This window comes from Bos mutus, chromosome 16 (assembly GCF_027580195.1).
Source record: "Bos mutus isolate GX-2022 chromosome 16, NWIPB_WYAK_1.1, whole genome shotgun sequence".
Taxonomy (NCBI): Eukaryota; Metazoa; Chordata; class Mammalia; order Artiodactyla; family Bovidae; genus Bos; species Bos mutus.
This window is the reverse complement of record NC_091632.1, coordinates 44,964,560-44,985,682: the sequence shown is the minus strand read 5'-3', so window position 1 is coordinate 44,985,682 and position 21,123 is coordinate 44,964,560. Positions and strand designations below refer to the sequence as shown.

Sequence of the window (21,123 nt, the reverse complement as noted above, 5' to 3'; positions counted from 1 at the left end):
CAGAGGTCCTGCTAGTCTGGACACATGTGCAAAGCCACGGGCCCTCTCCTCTCTCTCCCCACCTGAAAACAATCTGAGCTTTCTTTGTCATCTTTGGACGTCTTCAGGATAAATGGCAGAGATGTAATAAACCTCAAAGGAAGTTCGTTGCTGAGAGAGAATGAAGGGTAGTCACCAGGATCCCGATTTAGACCCTGCAGGGTTTGCCTTCTGCTGGAATGTTTATCATCCTGTGGTCTCAGGCGACGTAACACTTGGGGTCTCCGTGCCCTACTTGATGCGACTGAATGAGCCAGAAATAGCACCAGGGTGTGACAGGCACTCAGTAAACGTCCGTGAGTTGTGATGATTTCCGTCTATCATTAGACTCTCATGTCTTAGTGGTTTTTTTTTTTTTTAAGTTTTAAAAATAACATTTATTTCTTAAAAGTTAACATGTGCATAATAGAAAACCAAAAAACACAAGAAGCAAAAAACAAAGTCATTTATAATCACAAGCAGTTTACCATTTGATGTGTCCTTCTAGGTCTCATTTGTGTATTTTCACAACTAAGCACCCATTTTTATGTAATTAAAGTCATACAGTTAAGTATCATGCTGTTTCACACATGATGAATATTTACCATTTCAAAGTCCCAAAGCTATGAGTATTTTGATAACCAAGAATACACGACACCAACTCAATCTGGAAGGGAAAAAATTTTTTTAATTTAAAAACAATTTTTCAGTAATACCTTGATCTAATACATTGAATTATTTTATACTTTGTGTTTACTATTATTTACTGAATTGACTTTGCTTTCACTTATTTAAATAAATTTTAATTACTTCTTATAAATATTGAACTTTGCTTTCCTCCTAATGAAAAAAAAAATCAGTGAACTTGGTTTCTCCAGTGGCCCTCTACTTCTTTACAGAGGACATTAACTTGGGTCAATTCCTATGAATACACTTCCAGAAAGAGGCCAAAAACACAGATTCTGCTCACACCTCATTTATTTCTGGAGTCCTGAGAGATTGATGTTTGCTTGATGGTGGTGGAAATAGTCAACTACAGTCTACAGACAGGGTCTGGCCCCTACCTTTTTGTGTGCTGCCTGCAAGTCTAAGAATAGTTTTACATTATTAAATGGTTGGAAATTAATCAAAACAAGAATACTTTGTGAAGGTATGTGAAATTCAAATTTCAGTGTCCATAAATAAAGTTTTGGACTTCCCTGGTGGTCCAGTGGTTAAGAATCTCAGGGGATATGGATTCGATCCCTGGTTCGGGAAGATTTCACATGCCACAAGTCAGCTAAGCCCATGAGCTGCAACTGCCAAGCCCGAGTGTTGCAACTACCGAAGTCTGCATGCGTAGAGCCTGTGCTCCACAACAAGAGGAGCCGCCGCAGTGAGCAGCCCAAGCACTGCAATGAAGGGTAGCCCCTGCTTGCCACAACTAGAGAAAGACCCAGCGCAACCAAAAATAAATAAACGTTTGTTACATAAAGTTTTATTGGAACACAGCCATGCTCACTAGAGAGGGTATATTATAGCTCCTTACATGTTGTCTATTTACCTGTAAGGAGCTATAATACCTATAACATATTTACTATTGCATTATTATACACACATATACATTATATGTATAATACATATTAACATATAATATACATGATACATATAATAGTATGTATAGTAAAAGCTATTTACACACTATCTATTTACATGCCATCTATTTACATATTGTTTATATATCATCTATTGCTACCACAGCAGATTTGATATTACAACAGATGTTTTATGTTCTGCAAAGCCCTTTACAAAAAAGGTTCAACAGCTTCTGGCCCAGGGTAAGGAGTTAGCATTCCTATGGCCCTTGCTCTGGTTCCAGCGAAGAGTTTTTACACATAGGCCACTCAGTTACCCTCACCTTTTTTACCTCCCCCACCTCCTGCCCCAGACAGGGTTAAAATGGATAACCCCACTCACCCTAGATAGCGTGTTCTTTGGGGACATGAAACCAGGAGGAAGAACACCTAATGGGCACCCTCTTCTTGCCAGACATCAGCCCACTTAAATACATGATCTCACTCATTGACTTAGAGAACGAACTTACGGTTGCTGGGGAGGAAGAATGCTGGGGGAAAGGGATAGGGAGTTTGAGATGGACATGCACACACTGTTGTATTTAAAATGGATAACCAACAAGATCCTACTGTATAGCACAGGGAACTCTCCCCAGTGTTATGTGGCAGCCTGGATGGAAAGGGACTTTGGGGGAGAATGGGTGCATGTGTATGCATATGTATTCCTGAATCCCTTCCCTGTTCACCTGAAACTGTCACAACATTGTCTGTTAATTGGCTATACCCCAGTACAAAATAAAAAATTTAAAAAACAAAGACAACATCCAGTGGGTGGCAAAATTCCCATTTCAAGGATGACAAAACCGAGGCTCAGAAAAGGAAATAATCTGCCCAAATTTGCACAGCTAGTAAGTGGCACAGCCTGGATTGGAACACAGCCTTGCCAAGTCCAGAACCATCCTGACAACAATACCCACACCCTGGTTTAGAATTATTTGACCAACCAGAAGGCAGAAGGAGGCAGGTGATGACTGCTGGGTGCCCCCCCACCTCCCCACTCCCACCCTTACCCTCACCCTGGGCCTCCACCCGAGCTCTCTTGGGTTACACCCCATCCACCCCACCCCAGCTGTGTTCCTGCCATATTCCCAGCCTTGGCTCTCGCCTGCATTTCCACCCAGCCCTGGCAGCCAGAATAAACACGGCCTGCCCCAGCGTCCACTCACACGGAGCCCGAGAGCCCACCTCCCTGGACCACAGCCTGGGATTCGGGACAGCGAGGCAAAGGACAGCCTGCAGGTGTGTGTGGACAGCGGCCCTGGACCGGCCAGGAGACGTGAGTCCACGGACAACACTTACCTGTGTGGGGTGGTTTTCCTGGACTGAAACGAGCCATTCTACCTGCCCTTTTTTTTTTTTAAATGTATCCTGTCCTATTAGCCAGGCCTCACCAAGGAGAAAAGGGGCCCTCTTGGCACACATTCTGCATTAGAAAGAGAAGGTATTTTATGAGGTCTCCAGCCTCTGCAGACTGTGGTGTCCTCTCCCCACCGAGAATCTCGACTGTCTAAAGCCTACTTTCCACTCTCGGTCTCCTCTGGCCAGGCAGACCTCGGGCCATCTCGCCCCGTTCCTGTCCTCCTGAGAGTCTGTCCCCATGAGGTGCCCCCCAAAGCAGCCCATCTTACCCTTCAGGGAACACTGGTTTCCGCTCGACCAGAGGTTCTTCAGTCCGACTCCTCAGTCAACATTGCCAGCTGTTCTGCTTGGGGCAAAGTCTCCAGTTGCCAAAGAGAGCCATGTGTGTGTGTGAGTGTGTGTGTCTCCATGGGAGTATGTGCATCTGTGTGTGTCTGTATGTGTCTACTTGTATATGTCTGTGTGTGTGTTTGTGTTTATCTTTGTATCTATGCATGATTGTGTCTGTGTGTTTCTCCATTTGAGTGTGTGTGTGTGAGTGTGTCTGTGTGTCTATCTGAATATGTCTCTTGCTTATCTTTGTGTCTGCATATGAGTGTGTCTGTGTGTGTGTTTGTGTTTATCTTTGTGTCTATGCATGATTGTGTCTGTGTATGTATTGGTATGTGTCTGTGTGTGTCTCCATTTGAGTGTGTGTGTGAGTGTGTCTGTATGTCTATTTGAATATGTCTCTTGTTTATCTTTGTGTCTGCATATGATTGTGTGTGTGTGTGTGTTTATCTTTGTGTCTATGCATGATTGTGTCTGTGTGTGTCTCCATTTGAGTGTGCGTGTGAGTGTGTCTGTGTGTCTATTTGAATATGTCTCTTGTTTATCTTTGTGTCTACATATGAGTGTGTCTGTGTGTGTTTGTACGTGTCTGTGTGTGTCTCTGTGCAGGTGTGTCTGCATGTCTCTGTGTGTGTCTGTTTATCTTGGTGTCTGTGTGTGATTGTATCTGTCTGTGTGTGTCTGTATGTGTCTGTGTGTGTCTCTGTGTATGAGTGTCTGCATGTCTCTGTGTGTGTCTGTTTCTTTGTGTCTGTGTGTTTGTATTAATGTGTCTGTGTGTGTCTCTGTGTGTGTGCATGTTTATCTTTGTGTCTGAACGCCTGTGTGTATCTCTGTGTATGTGTGTCTCTGTATATGTGTGTCTCTGTGTCCACACATCCATGCAACAAGTTACAGTTTGTGAAGCCTTGCTCAGAGGCGTGTCCCTCTCAGAGCGGGGACCTCCCCGAAGGTCCCCGCACTGGGCGCCCGTGGCAGCAGAGCTCCCAGTTACCTGGCACCTGGAGCCGCCTCACACCTGAGCATCCCACAACCTGCTCACCAGTCACCCTGCACCCACTCGTGGTTCCCCGCAGGGCCCATCATGTCTCTCTCTGTCCAGTCACGCTGAAAATGGAACCCGCAGTCACCCTTATGCTAGGGGACCCTGACTCAGCGCTCCTCAGATGTACACAAAAAGGACATGGGGATCACCGTAAGTAAAATGCAGAATCTCTTCGGGAGGTCTGGGGTGGGGCCTGGGAATCTGCACTTCCCACGAGCACCCAGGTAACACCAGGCTGCGGGTCTAGGAACTCAGTGAGCACAGAGACCTCGGGTGAGCTACCCTGCCCACCCTCCCCCAGGGCTGCTCCAGCCCAGCAGGCATCCTCCCGTCACAGATATTCTCTTCACTCAGATTTCCCTGGGGTTCACTCCTCACTCCTACAGGGTCTCTGCCCCTACGCCGCTTCAGGGTGGCTTTCCCAGCCACTCCATGAACAGCTGTGAACTCCTGCATCTGTCTGTTCCCAACCCATTCCCTCCTGTCTCCCACCTGCCCTCATCACTCTGTGCCCCACCTTGCCTATATTCCTCATGGCACTCTTCACCGAGCAGTGGGGGAATGCCAGCCCCATGAAGCAGAGCCTGGCACACAGTCGCTGCTCAATAAATATCTAGTGGATGAATAAGTGGATGAATGAATAAATGCATGAAGGAAGGCACACATCTGAAATCCTTCACCGCTTTTGCTCCCGAGGTTGTGTCCCAGCAACTCTATTTCCTTATTGGTGGGCAGCAGGTCATCCTGTGTTTTATTATGAAACACAGGGTCAAGACGAAATGACCGATTTGAAGGTGGGGACAGCAGAGCCTCAGCGCATGCTCCACTGCACAGATCACACGCCTACCAGCCAGGCCCTGTCCCTACCCTTGAGAAGCCCCCAGGGTGCTGTGAGATACAGAGGAAACCAGCAATGACAGTGCAGTGTCACTGTGTGGGGAGGTAGGAAAATATAGGGGCCAAGAGCAGAAACCCCTGGGCCAGCCTTGGCTGGGGGAAGGGGGCACCAGGGACTGAACGGGGCAGTGGATAGAGCTTTCTGGAAAACATACCGCATGAGCTAAAGGAAACCGTACAAGATGAATAGGGGTTTACTCAGCCAAAGAGGAAAGGTCCTGGAGCAAGTGTGCTGGCGGGGGTGGGGTGGAAGGTAACCAGGTGAGGTGAGGAAACACCCAGCAGAGGCCAGTCCTCAAGGCCCGTCCAGAAGCCCTACTCTGGGGCCATCCAGGAACACCACTAACAGAAGCCCTGCATCTTGTTTGTGGCTGAACTGGCTTGTCAGCAAGCAGGCAGCACCCCCATAGAAACAAGAGCTGGCATTTACTGGGCTCTTGTATGGGATTTTATGAGACCTAATCCCAGCCTCGCTGCTGTCCTCCCTTTTCAAATGAAGAAGCTGGAGACAGGAAGTGGGGAGTGCAGAGCTGCGATCTGAACCAGACCACCAGACCCCAAAGCCAGCATCATCATCCTACTGCCCCTCTCTGACACATTCGGCCTTACCCCCAACCCCGTGGCCCCTACAGGTGGTGGCCAAAAGGGAGAGACTCCACAACCAGTGGCTGACTGGCTAACCAACTGAAGGCACCCTCTGCTCCTCCAGCTTCTGGTGGCTTCCCTGTTAGGTGTCTGTGGAGCCACCAGCCCAGAACAGGCCATGGGTGAGGGTTCAGTGCCATGACACTTCCTAATGACAAAGGAGAGAAGAGCTCGCGAGGTGGTGGGAGAAGTGAGAAAGGCTTCGTGAAGGGGCTGTTACCAACCAGGGGCCGCCCTGAGGCTGGGAGTGATTGAAGGCAAAAGGAGAAGAGGGGGCCGAGGGTGAGACAGTTAGCACCACCGATTTAATGGACATGAACTTGTGCAAATTCCGGGAGATACTGGAGGACAGGAAGGTCTGGCACAGTGCAGCCCATGGGGGTTGCAAAGAGTCTTAGTGACTGAACAACAGCTGAGAGGCAGCCCTGGGCGGTTCCCAAACACTGGCCAACACACACATTCTGGGGCTCCCGCCCTAAGATGTTGGCCCGGGACATCTAGGCTGGGAACCCAGGAATCTGCATGTTGACAAGCTCCCCCAGTAGATCTTATACATTCTGGAAGACATCCACAGATAAATCCAACAGAGCTGAGCACTTGACCAGGGTTCAAATCCCACCTCCAGCTCTGGGCTACATGATCTTAAGTGACTTTCTTAACCCGGTAAGCCTCAGATAAGTAGAAGGCAAGGCTTGAACCCTGTTTGTTTTTCCAGCTCTCAGCTGGGATGGTGATAGGGGAAGTTCCTGGTTAAAGGACTACACAAGAGCATTCATGTGCTTGGCACTGTGGATGCAATGCAGGTGGGGGTAAATTCAGAACTGGGGCTTAACAGACACACACCATTATATAGAAAACAGATAAACAACAAGCGCCTACTGTATAGCACCGGAAACTATATTTAACATCTTGTAATAACCTATAAAGGAAAAGAACCTGAGAAAGAATATGCATGTGTGCTGGGTCGCTTCAGTCGTGTCCAACTCTTTGAGACCCGATAGACTTCACTCCACCAGGCTTCTCTGTCCATGCGATTCTCTAGGCAATACTGGAGTGGGTTGCTATTTCCTCTTCTAGGGGATCTTCCCGACCCAGAAATCAAACCTGTGTTTCTTGCATCTCCTGCATTGGCAGGCAGGTACTTTACCACTAGCACCACCTGAAAAAGAATATATGTATATAAACAGAATACTTAGCTGTACACCTGAAACATTGTAAATCAACTATGCTTTAAAAAAAAAAAAAGCATAGTTTTTTTCCCCCCTCTCCGGGGGAAAAAATGGGACAGAGCCCTGAGAGCATGGGGCGTGTACAGTGTGGTGGCCCATCCAGGGCCAGCAAGTTCCCCTGCAGGTAACAGGGCTGGCTCTCTGGGGGGGCCCACCTTTACCCGTGAGCTGCTGGCTCTGGGTTGGAAGGCGGCTCCAGCCTGCCCTGCTGGGTCCTTGCACCTCCTGTGCCCGCCCCACACCGGGAGAGCTGAGTCATGGAAAAAGTTAGTTCTTTGGGCTACAGCTTACCTCCCTCCTCCATCAAGCCTACAAAGGCTCCTTTCACGTCTCCAGAAGTGGAGAGAAAACTGTGGGGCCCTCTCCCAGGCTGGGATGTGAAATTTCAAACTTCACCCTGGAGTTAAATTCTCCACCCCCTGCTCCCAAGTAAGGGAGGAGGGGGTACCAAGAGCCAAAAACACAGGTAGGAGGAGGTGGGAGAGGAGGGGGAGGGGTTGTGTCCCATTTAGTTCCTACTGAAGCCAGGTCACGGGGACCCTCTGGACCAGCCCACTGGACTGTGCATCCCCCAGCCCAGTACCCTCCTTACCTCCATCTTCCCTGGGAAGTTGGGGGACACAGAGGAGATGACAGACAGAACCTCTCTGGGAAGCTGATGATGGAAGAGGCCTGAGTCCACAGGATGCAAGGCTAGTAAAACTCACATCCTGAAGTCCGTGGAACAAGTAGAAAAAAGGTGTCCTATTCCCAACCACAGTTCATCTTTTAGGGCTACCTGACATGTTCCTTTATGGGCTTCCCAGGTGGCGCTAGTGGTAAAGAATCGACCTGCAGGAGACAAAAGAGACATTGGATCCATCCTGGGTCAGGAAGATCCCCTGGAGGAAGCCATGGCAACCCACTCCAGTATTCCTGCCTGGAGAATCCCATGCACAAAGGAGTCTGGCAGGCTACAGTTCATAGGCTCACAAAGAATTGAACACAACTGAAGCGACTTAGCATGCACACACGACATATTCCTTTATACTGTGATTTCACTCTAAACCTGACGTTTGGGAGAGGTTAAGGGAAGCCCCGTGTGGCCTTGAGTTGAATGAGTCACTTACATTGCTGAGCCCAGTGTTAACACAGTGGCATCGTGACGCCCACCCCTGGAGACTGTTTCAGAGATGAAGTCAAAGTACGTGTAACGGTCCTGATACGCTGAAGGTTAATTTGGGTTCTCAACCCCCTTGCCACTCAAACTTACACCCAAGGCAAATGTAAGTGGGACCTAGAGGTCTCCCAGCTGATGTGGTATCTGAACAGGGTTGGCTGGCTGGTGAGCATCAGTGGATTTCGGTGAACACACTGCTGGGTTTAAGAGTTGCTTCACATCCCTGTGTTTCAGTAACCTACTCCACACAACAGCGAGTGTGTGGGGAAGTGGAGCTATGATACTTGCAAGCCTTTTTAGGCTTGAAGTATTCATCTTAGGTAGGGAGAAAAGCCTGGAAGGAAAAGGGTGCCTGGTAGGGTAGAAGGAACACTGCAGTATCGCATCCACACCACTAGGCGGCGTCGAGGATAACAGATGAGAACAGGCTGCGCGCAGGGGTTTCAGCGCCAGACTTTCCCCAGTTGTCTTGGCGGGCCCCGCAGACACCCGCCACCTCTGGGTGGGGAGAGCCTCTCCAGGGCTGGGATTTCTTTCCCATTTTTACAGACCTCCTAGGTGGGAGGAGGCCGTCATGTTGACCAAGTCCTGCCTTTAGCCGTGGCCTGGGAGTCTAGGAAGGCAATGGCCTGCCTTGGGATCCTATTTTTGGAGGGTTGGATGGAGGCAGGAGGGAGCCTGGTCCTCTCCTCCTGCCAGAATAGGGTGGGGTGGGATGGGGTAGGAAAAGGAATCATGTCTGATCTGGAGCCCTCCCTCCTGCACTACCTGGCAGACCGGGATAATGATACCCGCCCTTGCAAGGTCAGTGGGAGGATTCAGTTTCAGATTTGAAGCCCTCAGTGTAGGATAGTCATCCAGCCACTCTTCCTACCCTTTTTTGCTCTTCCAGCGGGTGACATAATGACTTCCCAAATTCACCTGGAAGGAAGATCCACGCGGGCAGGAGTTTCCTCCAGAGCGACAGGGTCTTTGCAGCCCCGGGCGGAGTTAAACCCCCAGCCACCCCCTCCCCAAACCAGCTTTTCTCAAAGTGACATTCTCCCCGGATCCTCAGCAGATCATTAAACGGCACTGATTCCAGCACACCCAGCCCTGTTCAATCAGAAGGTCTGGGGGTGAGGCCCTGCACTCCTTGCCTGAACAAGCCTCTCTCTGGAGAACCGCTGGCCCAGATTACAGGGCAAGCTCCCTGGCTCATCCTCCTCTCTTCCTCCAGGCCTGGGACCATCAGGGGCAGCAGGAGGCAAGTCCGATCAGTCATTTTCACTGGCTCTGCTCTTTCGTGACTCACCTCCCAGACTTTCTGCAACAGACAACTCTAAATAGCTGGGTCCCACCCTCCGGCAGGGGAGACATTCTGGTTGGGAGAAAGCAAGAGGTTACAAGGTGGGCCCACCCAACCCCGCGGAGGGCAGCCCAGGGAGACCCAAAGCGAGAAGTCCCCTGCACAGCATGGCGGGGTGTTGGCGGGGCGGGGGGGGGGGGGGGGGGGTAAGGGCGGGGGCTTGTAGGGGGGTCAGGTTTAGCAAGTTTTGTTTACAGGCGTTTGTTAAGGAAATTGCTGTCAGTCAAGGTAATTCTAGCCCAGATGAGCAATAAATACGCTTCCAGCTAATCTTATGGGGATTTTATTGACACCTCGGGGGCAGAGGTTCCCTTACCCTGCCCACCGCCACCCCTCAAAGCAAAACCTTGCTACCCAGCTGTTTCCCCCCGCCCCCACGCCAACGCCCCGGCCCTTACAACACGACGGACTTGGGTCAGACTTAGAAAGTGCTCTCTAAGTGAAGACAGGAGGCTTCTGAGTAAGGGTCAGAAGTGGCTTCCTGGTCCTACCTGGAGGCAGGGGATGATCAAATGACCTGAAATAAACCCTGGGCGACCTGATGGATCAAGGCGAGCGTAAGCTCCCCCGGGTCTCCCCGGCAGGCACACTGGCGGTCACCTGGCCCGCAGGCTTCCCTGCTCAGGCCGACCGAGCCCCAGGCCAGAAGGCATGTCTCGAGGAGGGAGCCGGTTCGCTGGAGTCGGTTCCAGCGTGTGCGAGTTACTGCGGCGAGCCCTCAGGGACACAGCCGGCAAGCCCCTGCTTGCAGCTAGGGGAGCCGGCCCGGGGAGAGCGGAGTCTCTGAGAGCCCGTGTGCGCGCCCGGGCGCGCACCCCACCACTGCGCAGGGGGAGGGGAGCCCGCGGCAGCCACTCAGAGGAACCGTGGCGAAGCCTCAGAACAACTTTAACTGTCAATCAGACTTAATGGGGTATTATTAAAAAAAAAATGGGGGGAAAAGGGCCGCCCTCCCGTTCTGAGCCGCGGCTGTCCCGGGAGCGAACGGATAAGGCGGCGTAGACCCAATCGTCCGATCCACTCGCGCTCCGCACCCGGGCCCTCTCCAAGTTGGAAAGGACAAAAAGAAGGCAATAAATGCTAACAAGGGAGAGAGAGGGAGCCGGATCGAGCGGCAACTCCCAGCCTCCGCTGGAAGAGAGAGGGAGGGAGGGAGCCGAAGAGAGCGGGCGCGCGCGAGGGCGAGCCATGCACGTAAAGAAACTGACACCCGGACCCCCCACTTCTCCTGCACGTTGCTGGCAATCAGATCGCGTTTAAGCAATTTCCTGAGCCCAAGAATAGCAATGAGTCTGGAGACTTTCGCGGGCTGAAATTGGGAGCTCCAAGCACTTTTCCCCCCTACTTTCTTTTTTTTTTTTCCTGGAAAAGGGGGGGGGGGCGCTACAATTTGGAGACGGTTGTTTTTTTTTTTTTTTATCTTGCACTTTGAAACCGCGGGACTGTAGCAGGGTGCGCGCGTGTGGTTGGTGCTTTTTTTTTTTTTTTTTCCTTCCCCTGCCTAAACTCCTCTGTCAGCCTGTAAACATTACCTGAGAATTCCCCAGCCGAAACGGCTGGCTGCCGGGGCAAGAAAGTTCTTGTTAGAACTTTCCACCTCTGGCTTCCCCTCCACCCCTCTTACTGTCCCAACCTTCGGAGACGCTTTTTCTCCTCCGGAGGATTTATCTTTTTTTTTTTTTTTTCCCTCCCCCTCTTTTTCTCACCGGGTGCTTGCTTTGCATTTGGGAAGAGGTGATTTCAAGAGTGGCCAGGTGGGACGCCTCTCTGCCCCCTTATTCGGTTTATTTATTATTGTTTGGGGGTGTTTTCTTTTTTAAGTCCTGTTTTGTTCGGTCCGGGGAGTTTCGCCCCCGCCGCCCGGCTCCGCGGCGCGGAGGATGGTGTGGAAACGGCTGGGCGCGCTGGTGGTGTTCCCTCTGCAGATGATCTATCTGGTGGTGAAGGCTGCGGTCGGACTGGTGCTGCCCGCCAAGCTGCGGGACCTGTCCCGGGAGAACGTCCTCATCACCGGCGGCGGGAGAGGCATCGGGCGCCAGCTAGCTCGCGAGTTCGCAGAGCGCGGCGCCAGAAAGGTACCGGGACCCCGCGAATCCAGACTGGTGGGGGCCGGAGGCGAGGGGGGCCCAGGGGACAGGGGGTGCGCCCACCTGCTGCCGCTGCCGGAACCCGCGCCCAGGGTCTGAAAGTCGCCGACCACCCTACTTCTCTGCGCCACCCGCGAGTGCTGAGCTAGTTAGTTTCACCTTGTACATTTCCCGGGCAGCCGACTGTCTGTCTTTTTTGGCAGGTCCGGAGCTGCCCCTCTCCTTTGGGATCTGTGGCTGGCTGTTCACCCCCACCTCGAAACTTAGCAGACCCACCCATTTCCCACATTCTTCCCTCCCAAAGGAAGGTGTTGCGTTTTTTCCTCCCCTCGCTTTCCCTCTTTGCCGCCACCCTGGTAAGGCAGGGTGTGTGCGCTCCTGGGTAGAGCGGGGAGCCGCCTGCTAGCTGGCGCTTCGTATTTTCCTTGGCAACCCGCTTCCCAGCCCCAACCTGGACGGCTGCGGCTCTGGAAGCTGGGAAAGAGGGGGTACTCGGTGTGGTTTGAAAAGCGGGAAGCGGTGGTGGATGTCTAGCCTAGCCTGATAGGCACTCGGAAGCCAGGTGTTCCGAAATCTAGAGAGAGGGGACAGGCTAACCAGCAGCTGATCAAGAGTTCTTGTTCTAGCTTCAGTGCTGCCTCCGCACACCCACCCCCCACCACCACCCAAATACAGCCCGGAAGGGGATCCCTCCCCACTAAGAGGAGAGGTGGCACTGTGGTGAACCACCCCTCCCCCCTTCCAACTACCAAGCCCTGCCTTTAACTTTTTGCTAGTTCCACCACCTCTTCCTCCAGTTTTCCCAGACCTGGTGCCTAAGAGTGGGGAGGCTGAGCCAGCTGTCACCCAACGCCAACCCAAGCCAGGCTGACTCACCCAGTGACTAGAGCAATAGAGAGAGAGATTTGAGGCCAGCAGGCTGGGCTGTCTCCAGCCAGCCCTGTGAAGAGGAAGAGCAAAAACAGGGAATTAGTTTGAAATTTAAACTGCTGTGAGCGAGGGGGGTGAAAGGGCCGGCAAAGCCAGCTGATCTGACATGGAGCCACATACCTAGGGGATTAAGTAAATATGTACTGTAGAAAACCAAACCTGCATGTAATTCCAGGTTGCTTTTGTTTTGTTAAATACTGCCCTGAGATTTACAATTCCTCCGGGGTGGCTCTGACTGGGACTGAACTTTGGAGCCTGAACTATCAGCCAAAGCCGATTGCCGATTAACTCTTCCTTCCCTGGGTGGCGTTTAGAAGGAGGTGGTGGCTGTAGGTTGGAGGCTGTCAAGGCTGAGTAAGTTAGCTGGGGTCGACTGTCTCCCAGCTCCTGCTTCTCCTTGGGTGGCTTGGACAGCTGCTTGACCTTGCAGTTGGAAGAGGAGTTCAGAAGTGTTTTTTAACCCTTGGACACACCGAAAAAGGAGAAGCAGAAGTTGCTCTCAGCAGTTTCATTTCCTTGGGAGTGATGCCCTCCACCTGCCCCCCCCCACATCTGTTATGGAGGAGTGGCAGATGAGGGTGCCCTTGTGGGGAGGGGGAGCCTGGAGGGTTTGGGACAATCGCATGTGATTGTCATTCCCTAGCTGTCTGCATCCCACAGAAACTTTTCTTCTGGCTCTTCCAGCTGGCCCAAGTCCTGGGTCTCTCACTGCTCTTGTAACTGGCTGCAGTAGGCATATGAAGAACTCTTTTAGTCAATCTGGAAAAACTTGACTGACTATAAACAAGCCTAAATTGAAAGAAGTGTATGGCACTGGGGTGGGGGAGGGGCAGAGCGGCACCATACACTGGGAACCATGCCCCACTGAATTTGAAATGGGTATCTTCTGAAGAATAAAGCCAGGACCATTGAGTGATATGGCTTAATTGGTATCTGGTCACCAGAAACAGGAACCAGGGGCCCTATGAACCTTCCAGTGCCATTCACCACGGGTTCAGTCCTCAGGCCAGTCAGAACGACCAAGAGCCCTCCCTATAACTTGTAATTATCAGACCAATTACTGGAGCTGCGTTTTAATGAGCCTTAGGCTCGCTGTCATGGCTGGGAATTTAGAATCAAGGTTTCTTGCCTGAATCCATCTGGGGCCCAGTGAAAGGGCCTTGGGACCACTCCCAGAGCTGGGAGTGTTTAGGGGGCTGGTGGGCTTGGGGACACAGGGCTGAGTGTTGTGGAATGGGGACTTTGGGGCAGATGGCTGAGAGAGTTAAGTGGATGGTGGGCTCAGGGTGGTCGTGGAGCAGCTGGAGAGAGCTGGGGAGCATGGTGCCCACCCACAGCCTACAGCAATGTTAGGCAGGCCACCTCCGTGGCCCGCGTGACCCTCCTCCCCTGGTGGAAGGAGAGGCAGGATCCATGGGGAAAGGCCCCCCTAAAGAGAAAGAAGGGAGGAGAATCAGAGTCTGCAAATTGCTTGCATGTCTGAGAAAGGTCTGTTAGCTTCTGGGGGGGGCAACAACCCAGTTTCCAAAAAACAACCTTGAGTCAAATGATTTGGTAATATTTTGGGGCAGTGGTGCCCTTAGGCTGCAGAGATGACCCAAATAAGGGTTTTTCTTAAAGAGACCCAAAGGCACGAAAGTTGGAAAGTTCCTCACCTTGAGATATCTCTGCTTAACTACCTTGTACGAGGTTCACCCGGACAGGGCCAGTCATGGCCCAGGTCTCCGAGGCAAAGACTCTTGCTGGGTAATTGCCCATTACAACCCCTTTATACTTGCTGTGTCCTTCTGGAACTCCTTCCATGGAAGCATTCACAGAGCTTGGGCTCAGCCCTACACCTCCAAGGCTGTGTCTGGGTAGGCTAGAGGTAGACCTAGCCTCTGCTTTTTGACTTTGACCTGGTTTTAGCAACAGCCCCCTGAAGGACAGAAGTGAACTGTTTGGAAGTATCTGCAGGGATTGTTCCAGCCTCTGGCCCAGTAGGAGGCAAGTGGCTGGATTAGAGCCCTGGGCCATGATGGCAGAACCCTTGAGCAGGGACCCAGTCCCTTCATGGAAGAGAGAGCCAGCCAGGACTCCGGGACGCGTTTTGCAGACCCAGTCTGAGGACTGGTTCAGAGTTGCACCTGCTTTGTTATTGAATTTATGGTCCATGGGTCTGTAGCCTTTTTCTTAAAGAAGCTCACTAGGAATAGACCCTTCACCTAGTCTGGTGAATCACATCCATTCAGCAAATCCTTCCCATCCTGGCACTGGGCCAGGCCCAGGCCCAACTACCCCTTGATGACCACCTCAGAGAGACCTAGTCCAACAAACCTGCCCGAGGTGTCTGTCAAGTGTTGAGTGCAGCGCTGGGCCTGGAGAGGGGTGGGTAGAGCAAAGAAGGCTCAGAGACATGGTCAGGTGCTAACTGTCAAGGCACAAGCTATAGCGTATGTTTCCTGTAACTGCTGTAACAAATGACCACCAAGTTGGTGCCTTGCAGCAACAGAAGTGTATTCTATTTCTAATCTGGAGGTTAGAAATCTGAAATCTGGGGGTTGGTGGTGCCCCCCTCATTCAAAGACTCCGGGGAGAATTCTTTCTCCTCCCTCCCCCTCCCTCCGCACTCCTGGTGGCTCCTGGTTGGCATTTCTTGGCTTGTGGCAGCATCACTCCCATCTCTGCCTCCTTCTTCACGTGACTGTCTGCTATCTGTGTCTGTGTGTCCTCTCTTCTCATAAAAACACCAGTCATTGGATTTGGGCCCACTCGAATCCAGTATGACCTTGTCTTGGGATCCTTAACTAATTACATCTCTGAAGACTTTATTTCCAAATGAGATCACATTCTGAGGTCCTGGGTAGACACAAAGTTGGGGGGGTACACTACACAGATGGCTTCCCAGGTGGCTCAGTGGTAAAGAATCTGCCAGTCAATGCAGGAGACACAGGAGACGCAGGTTCGATCCCGGAGTTGAGAAGATGCCCTGGAGGAGGAAATGGCAACCCACTCCAGTATTCTTGCCTAGGAAAGCCCATGGACAGAGGAGCCTGGCGGCTACAGTCCATGGGGTCGCAAGAGACAGACACGACTCAGCACAGCACGGTACAGCACACTACACAGAGAAACCCAGAGCCATTCATCTATAACAAGAGTACGTGGAAGGCTTCCTGAAGAAGGTGGCATTTGAGTGAGGCTTAGAGCACATCAAGAGTTTCAACCAGCAGAGGTGGGGGAAGGGTAACCCACAAGCAAGAAACCAGTGATGAGAGATTGTACACCTGGCTGAAACTGGGGATGGGAGGCAGAAGGGAATGAAAGAAAAATAATGTTGCATGGACTAGGGATTAGGGGAAGGAATAATTTGTGTCTCACACTCTGAATTAGGCCAGTACTGATGAGATTAGGAAAAAGGAGAAAGGGGAGAGAAGGGTCCAGACAGGTAATCTTGCAATCCAGAGTCATCAGGCCAAAGTAGCTGCATTAAACAATTGATATGTCATGAAAGTCACACAGCTAGGGTGACATGGGAAACAGCAGTGGTTTACTTCTCCCCTTCTCACCCAGAATGCAGCCTTTGCCAAGAATTTCTAGGAAAAGTACCAGGTTCTCATCTAATGCAGTTTGGGAGCAGGAAAGTAGGCTACCTGTCCTAACTGTGGCATCTAGGAAATTCTTTCAGCATGCAGCGTCTGGTCCTTGGGTTTCAAACAATGGGCTTTACAATTTGGACTGTCAGCTGAATAGACAAACACCTCCCTTTTACTGCCCCACCCACTTCCCCTGGGGAACAAAGGTGCCCACATCTGGGACCACGCCCCTTGTGACCAGGCTCACCTGGGTTCTAGACCTGACTTTGCTACAACCCTGAAAAAGTCACTCCCTTCTCCAGGCTGCAGCTAAGAAGCACACCTGTAAAAATGAAAGGGGACGCAATGATCCCTAAGACCCTGGCATGCTCTAAAATTCTGTTACGGCTCCTGTTAGTAGCTTCCCTAGTAGCTCAGATGGTAAAGCATCCGCCTGCAATGCAGGAGACCTGGGTTCCATCCTGGGTTGGGAAGATCCCCTGGAGAAGGAAATGGCAACCCACTCAGGTATCCTTGCCTGGAAAAGCCCATGGACAGAGGAGCCTGGCAGGCTACAGTCCATGGGATCACAAAGAGTCGGACACGACTGAGAAACTAACACACACATGGCTCAGCCATCCCCGGAAAGCAACCTTGTGCCAAGTTCTCTGCAAAAGACATTTGTCCTCATCACTGCAGATCTGAGCCTTTTGTGCTGTGCATCAGATCCCACTGAATGAAAAAGCAGCAGCTCAGAGTTGGAAAATGTGCCCTCAGTTTGTAGACAGCCTCACGTCCATTTCTAAACCCCTTTAACAGCCACCAGGTAGCCGACTCTGTGATTTATTTCAACTCTTGCAGGAAATGTTAGTGTTTTCAACTTGTGGCTTCCAAGAGAACGAAGGGCCCGAGTTTCCCAATTAACACGTCAAGTGGAACTTGCAGGGTATATCCTAAAATCAGAGCATGCTCCCTAACCTGGAAATACTGACCCTGGGTCAGGATGTCCATCGTCCATCTACCTGGGCATCTGCTCATTCTTGGGCAGATTCCAAGTTCTTCTGAACTTTCTGCATTTCAGAGCCTTGGCCATTGGTTTATCCCCCACCCAGAGCCCTTCCAGTCTCTGTATCAAAATAGTTACTTTCTCTGTACCATCTTTATCTTGTTATTTGCTGAGAAACGATCCTTACCACTTTGAGAAAACTATCTTGGCCATATTGATGAGAAGGGAGCCATTAGCCATCCTTTCCCCCAAGGAAAGAGATCCAGTTGTTGTCCTCACTACAACTTGTCCCTAGAGTCTTCATCCCAACCTGCCACTCTCAAAAGCCCACATAGTTATGGGCACCTGGGCTCGAATGGTTCCAGACCCAACCTGTTCTTCTGTATCCTCAGGCCGAAGCACAACCTTACCTAGAATGTTGTAAGATGTTCTCCTTGCTCCCTTTAGAAGACACACTCAAAAAAAAGCCCAAGTATATACGATGCTTGAAAGGGAGACATTTGAAACATATTATTCAGATGAACCAAGAAGGTTGGGAAAGAGTTGAAGCCAAATGAAAAGGAGACAAGCAAATCTGTTTAGATACTAGCGTTCCCAAATGCACACTCGTCTGCCGTGAGATGAGTGAGGTCCCTTAAAAGGCATGAAGTCTTATTAAAGTTCTGGATTCTCGAAAAGAAAGTGTTAGGGGACTTCCCTGGTGGTCTGGTGGTTAAGACTCCGTGCTTCCACTGCAGGGTGCACGACCTGGTCTAGGACGTAAGATCCCCTGTGCTACACGGCACAGCCAAAGATAATTTTTAAAAAATTATAATTAAAATTTACAAAATTTTTTTTAAATGCCAAATACCAGAATAGTTTAACAAATGAGTGGTTGGTGGGAACTCATTCATTCATTCCACAAGTCTGTGGTGCACCCTAGGTGTGCCCAGCACTGTTCTAGGCATAGAGATATGGCAGCGGTGAGCAAAGCAGACACCAGTCCCCACCCAAGTGGAGTCGGCAGTTTGGTGAGGGAGACAGATAAAAACAGGATACAGAAAACAGCCCGTTACATCACAGTAAGGAGGAAACAAATGAGGTCCAGTGACAGACCTGATGGGAATGGAGGGAGCAGCGTTCCAGGTAGAGGGAAGAGACAGACAAAGAAATGTACCTGGGATATCTGGGGAGCTGGGAGGGGGCCACTGTGGCTGGAGCAGAGTGAGTAATGAGGGCTGCAGTGTAGGGGGCAGGGGATGGGCCAGTAATGGGGGGTCAGGGAGCAGAACAGGAAGGGGTGGGGTGGGAGAGCAGGGCAGGAGACTGGGAGCAGGGCAGGGGGCGGGCTGGGGGAGCAGGGCAGGGCAGGTAGGGCCAGCAGTCTCTAGAACCGGCTCTGGCTTTGGCTCCAAGTGAAGCTGGGAGCTGTTGTTCTGCAAAGGGAAGTAGAAGTGACAGGATCTAACCCAAGTCTCTGCCAGGTCACTTAGGGAGGTGGGGTCGGGGGGGGTGGAGGGGGTGGCAGGCCAAGGGCAGGAGAGGGGTTGGGGTGCTTCTTGGGCTCCTCTAAGTACTTGAGACCAGACTTGCCTGGCTCCCTTCTGAGGGCATTCTAAAGCTTGAGTCTGCTCTCAGCTTGGTGCTTGGATCTGAGAAGACACTGCTGTTGATATCTTTAGTCCAGTGGAAGTATGTGGGCTGAAGGGAGATCTGGGTAGGCTGGTGTACCCCTGGAGGGATGGGTGCGAGTCTTCCGGGATCCAGGCCTCAGAGTCTGCTGGGGAAAGCTCCGCTCAGCAAGCCGTGATCTGTGCTTGCGGATGCCTGGGGTGAAAAATGGTGACACGGCTCTTGGGGAACTGTGACTATGTCAAATTCATTCCTCGATTTAGGCAGCTGGGCTTAGGGCTGCCACAGGGAGCCACATTAACAAGGTTTTCTCTGGTGGCACTTACGTCCTGGTGTGATGATCGTCTCCAATAAAGCCCCTGATGCTCTGGAAAGAGGAGTCAGCTTCAGTAAGATGACTTTAATGGCAACAGAAATTTAACTCCCTCTGCAAAGAAAATGAAAGCAACTGTATTGGTGCCCTGAGCAAAGCATCCTGGTGTGATGATCGTCTCCAATAAAGCCCCTGATGCTCTGGAAAGAGGAGTCAGCTTCAGTAAGATGACATTAATGGCAACAGAAATTTAACTCCCTCTGCAAAGAAAATGAAAGCAACTGTATTGGTGCCCTGAGCAAACTCCCTCTGCAAAGAAAATGAAAGCAACTGTATTGGTGCCCTGAGACACTTTTCAGTTCTACTATGTCAAGGGAGCCCAGGAGCATTGTAGGCAGTATCGGTCAACACTTTGAGAAGGTCCTTGAGCAACTGGGGGGCACCCAGGGAGCAGGCTCCAAATGACAAGGACCAGAAGCCATGACTTAGGTGGGATGGCCAATCCAGAAGCATTTGGTTGACTGCTTCAGGGGCTGGAGACAGTATCAGCTGCCTTCCAGGTGGATGGAGGTCCACACGAGGCTGGGGCCCGGGAGCACCTTCCCACCCTCTAGAGCTTTTCTGGGGTCAGCAGGCTGCAGTGAGGGAACTGTGGATTCTTGCATCAGGAGAGGTTGGGTTCTGGATGATCACCTGGGTCCCTTCCACCCCATTGATTCTGTGAACCATTGGTACTAGAGTGATGTCAGTGACCCAGACAGAGTCAGGGGCCAAGAGGAAGAGAGGCCACCAGCTTCAATCGACCAATGCTCAAAAATTAAAAGAAGACAGCCCTTCTCAGCCTGACCTCAGCAGAGTCCTTCAGGGGCTGGGTCATTCCTTTGGTGGGGTTTTTCCAGGATGCTGGAGAGAGAAGAGGAGGAATAGGAAGGTGCAGGCCTGTGTTCACATCCTTCATTCTGGCCATCAGTCATAACTTAGACCCGAAATGGATGCTGAGGGCTTCCTTGGGCTCCCCAGACAGCTTGAGACATTGGTGCATACCCTGTGTGACTGTGGTGGCCTACAGGATTGACTCCACAGGGCTTTTTCACATTCATTGTCCTGTCTAGGCCCAGAGGCAGGTGTGATCAGCAACCCATTGCTTTTCTTCTTTTCTTTTTTCCAATTAAAAAATAATTTTTAAATTTTTATATCCTTTTTAAAGGTTACTTTCCATTGACCATTATTGCAAAATGTTGGCTGTATTCCCCGTGTTATACAGTACATTCTTGAGCCTGCCTTATACCCAATAGCGTGTACCTCCCCTCCCCCATCCTTATATTGCTGCTCCCACCCAGTGGTAACCACTCATTTGTTCCCTATATCTGTGAGTCTGCTTTTTGCTGTTATATTCACTAGTTTGTTGTGTTTTTTAGATCCCACATGTAAGTGATATCATATAGTGTGTGTCTTTCTCTGACTTATTTGACTTTGCATAATGCCCTCCAAGTGAGAACATTTCATTCTTTTTTATGACTGAGTAATATTCCAGCGTGTGTGTGTGTGTGTGTGTGTAGATATGGATATAGATATAGATATACACCACATCTTCATCCACTCCTCTGTTTATGGACACTCAGGTTGCTTCTGTATCATGGCAATCGTAAATAACACTGTTATGAATATTGGGGTGCATGTACCTTTTCGAATTAGTGTCCTTGATTTTTTTTTCCCAGATATATACCCAGGAGGGGAATTGCTGACTGATAGGGCACCCCACTCCAGTACTCTTGCCTGGAAAATCCCATGGATAGAGGAGCCTGGTCGGCTGCAGTCCATGGGGTTGCGAAGAGTCGGACACGACTGAGCGACTTGACTTTCACTTTTCATTTTCATGCATTGGAGAAGGAAATGGCAACCCACTCCAGTGTTCTTGCCTGGAGAATCCCAGGGACAGGGGAGCCTGGTTGGCTGCCGTCTGTGGGGTCGCACAGAGTCGG

The 21,123-nt window shown here is 50.9% G+C and overlaps 1 protein-coding gene and 1 long non-coding RNA gene across 3 annotated transcripts in view; one reads left to right on the top strand and one right to left on the bottom strand.

Moving 5' to 3' along the window:
• Positions 1-656: 656 nt before the first annotated feature.
• Positions 657-10,455, bottom strand: LOC138991276 (uncharacterized). Of its 2 annotated transcripts, XR_011467293.1 has the most exons (4): positions 10,135-10,455; positions 9,590-9,655; positions 7,729-7,967; positions 657-7,066 (listed from the first exon to the last, which is right to left on the bottom strand). It is a non-coding gene; the product is annotated as an uncharacterized lncRNA (long non-coding RNA). The 2 variants fall into 2 exon arrangements; XR_011467294.1 differs by lacking the exon at positions 9,590-9,655.
• Positions 10,456-11,124: 669 nt separating this feature from the next.
• DHRS3 (dehydrogenase/reductase 3) overlaps positions 11,125-21,123 on the top strand; it is a 49,666-nt gene continuing 39,667 nt past the window's right edge. The window contains exon 1 of the mRNA XM_005889199.3: positions 11,125-11,718. Within this exon, the coding sequence (XP_005889261.1) occupies positions 11,524-11,718 (195 nt within the window). The 5' untranslated portion in view covers positions 11,125-11,523. The remainder of the gene's footprint in view (positions 11,719-21,123) is intronic.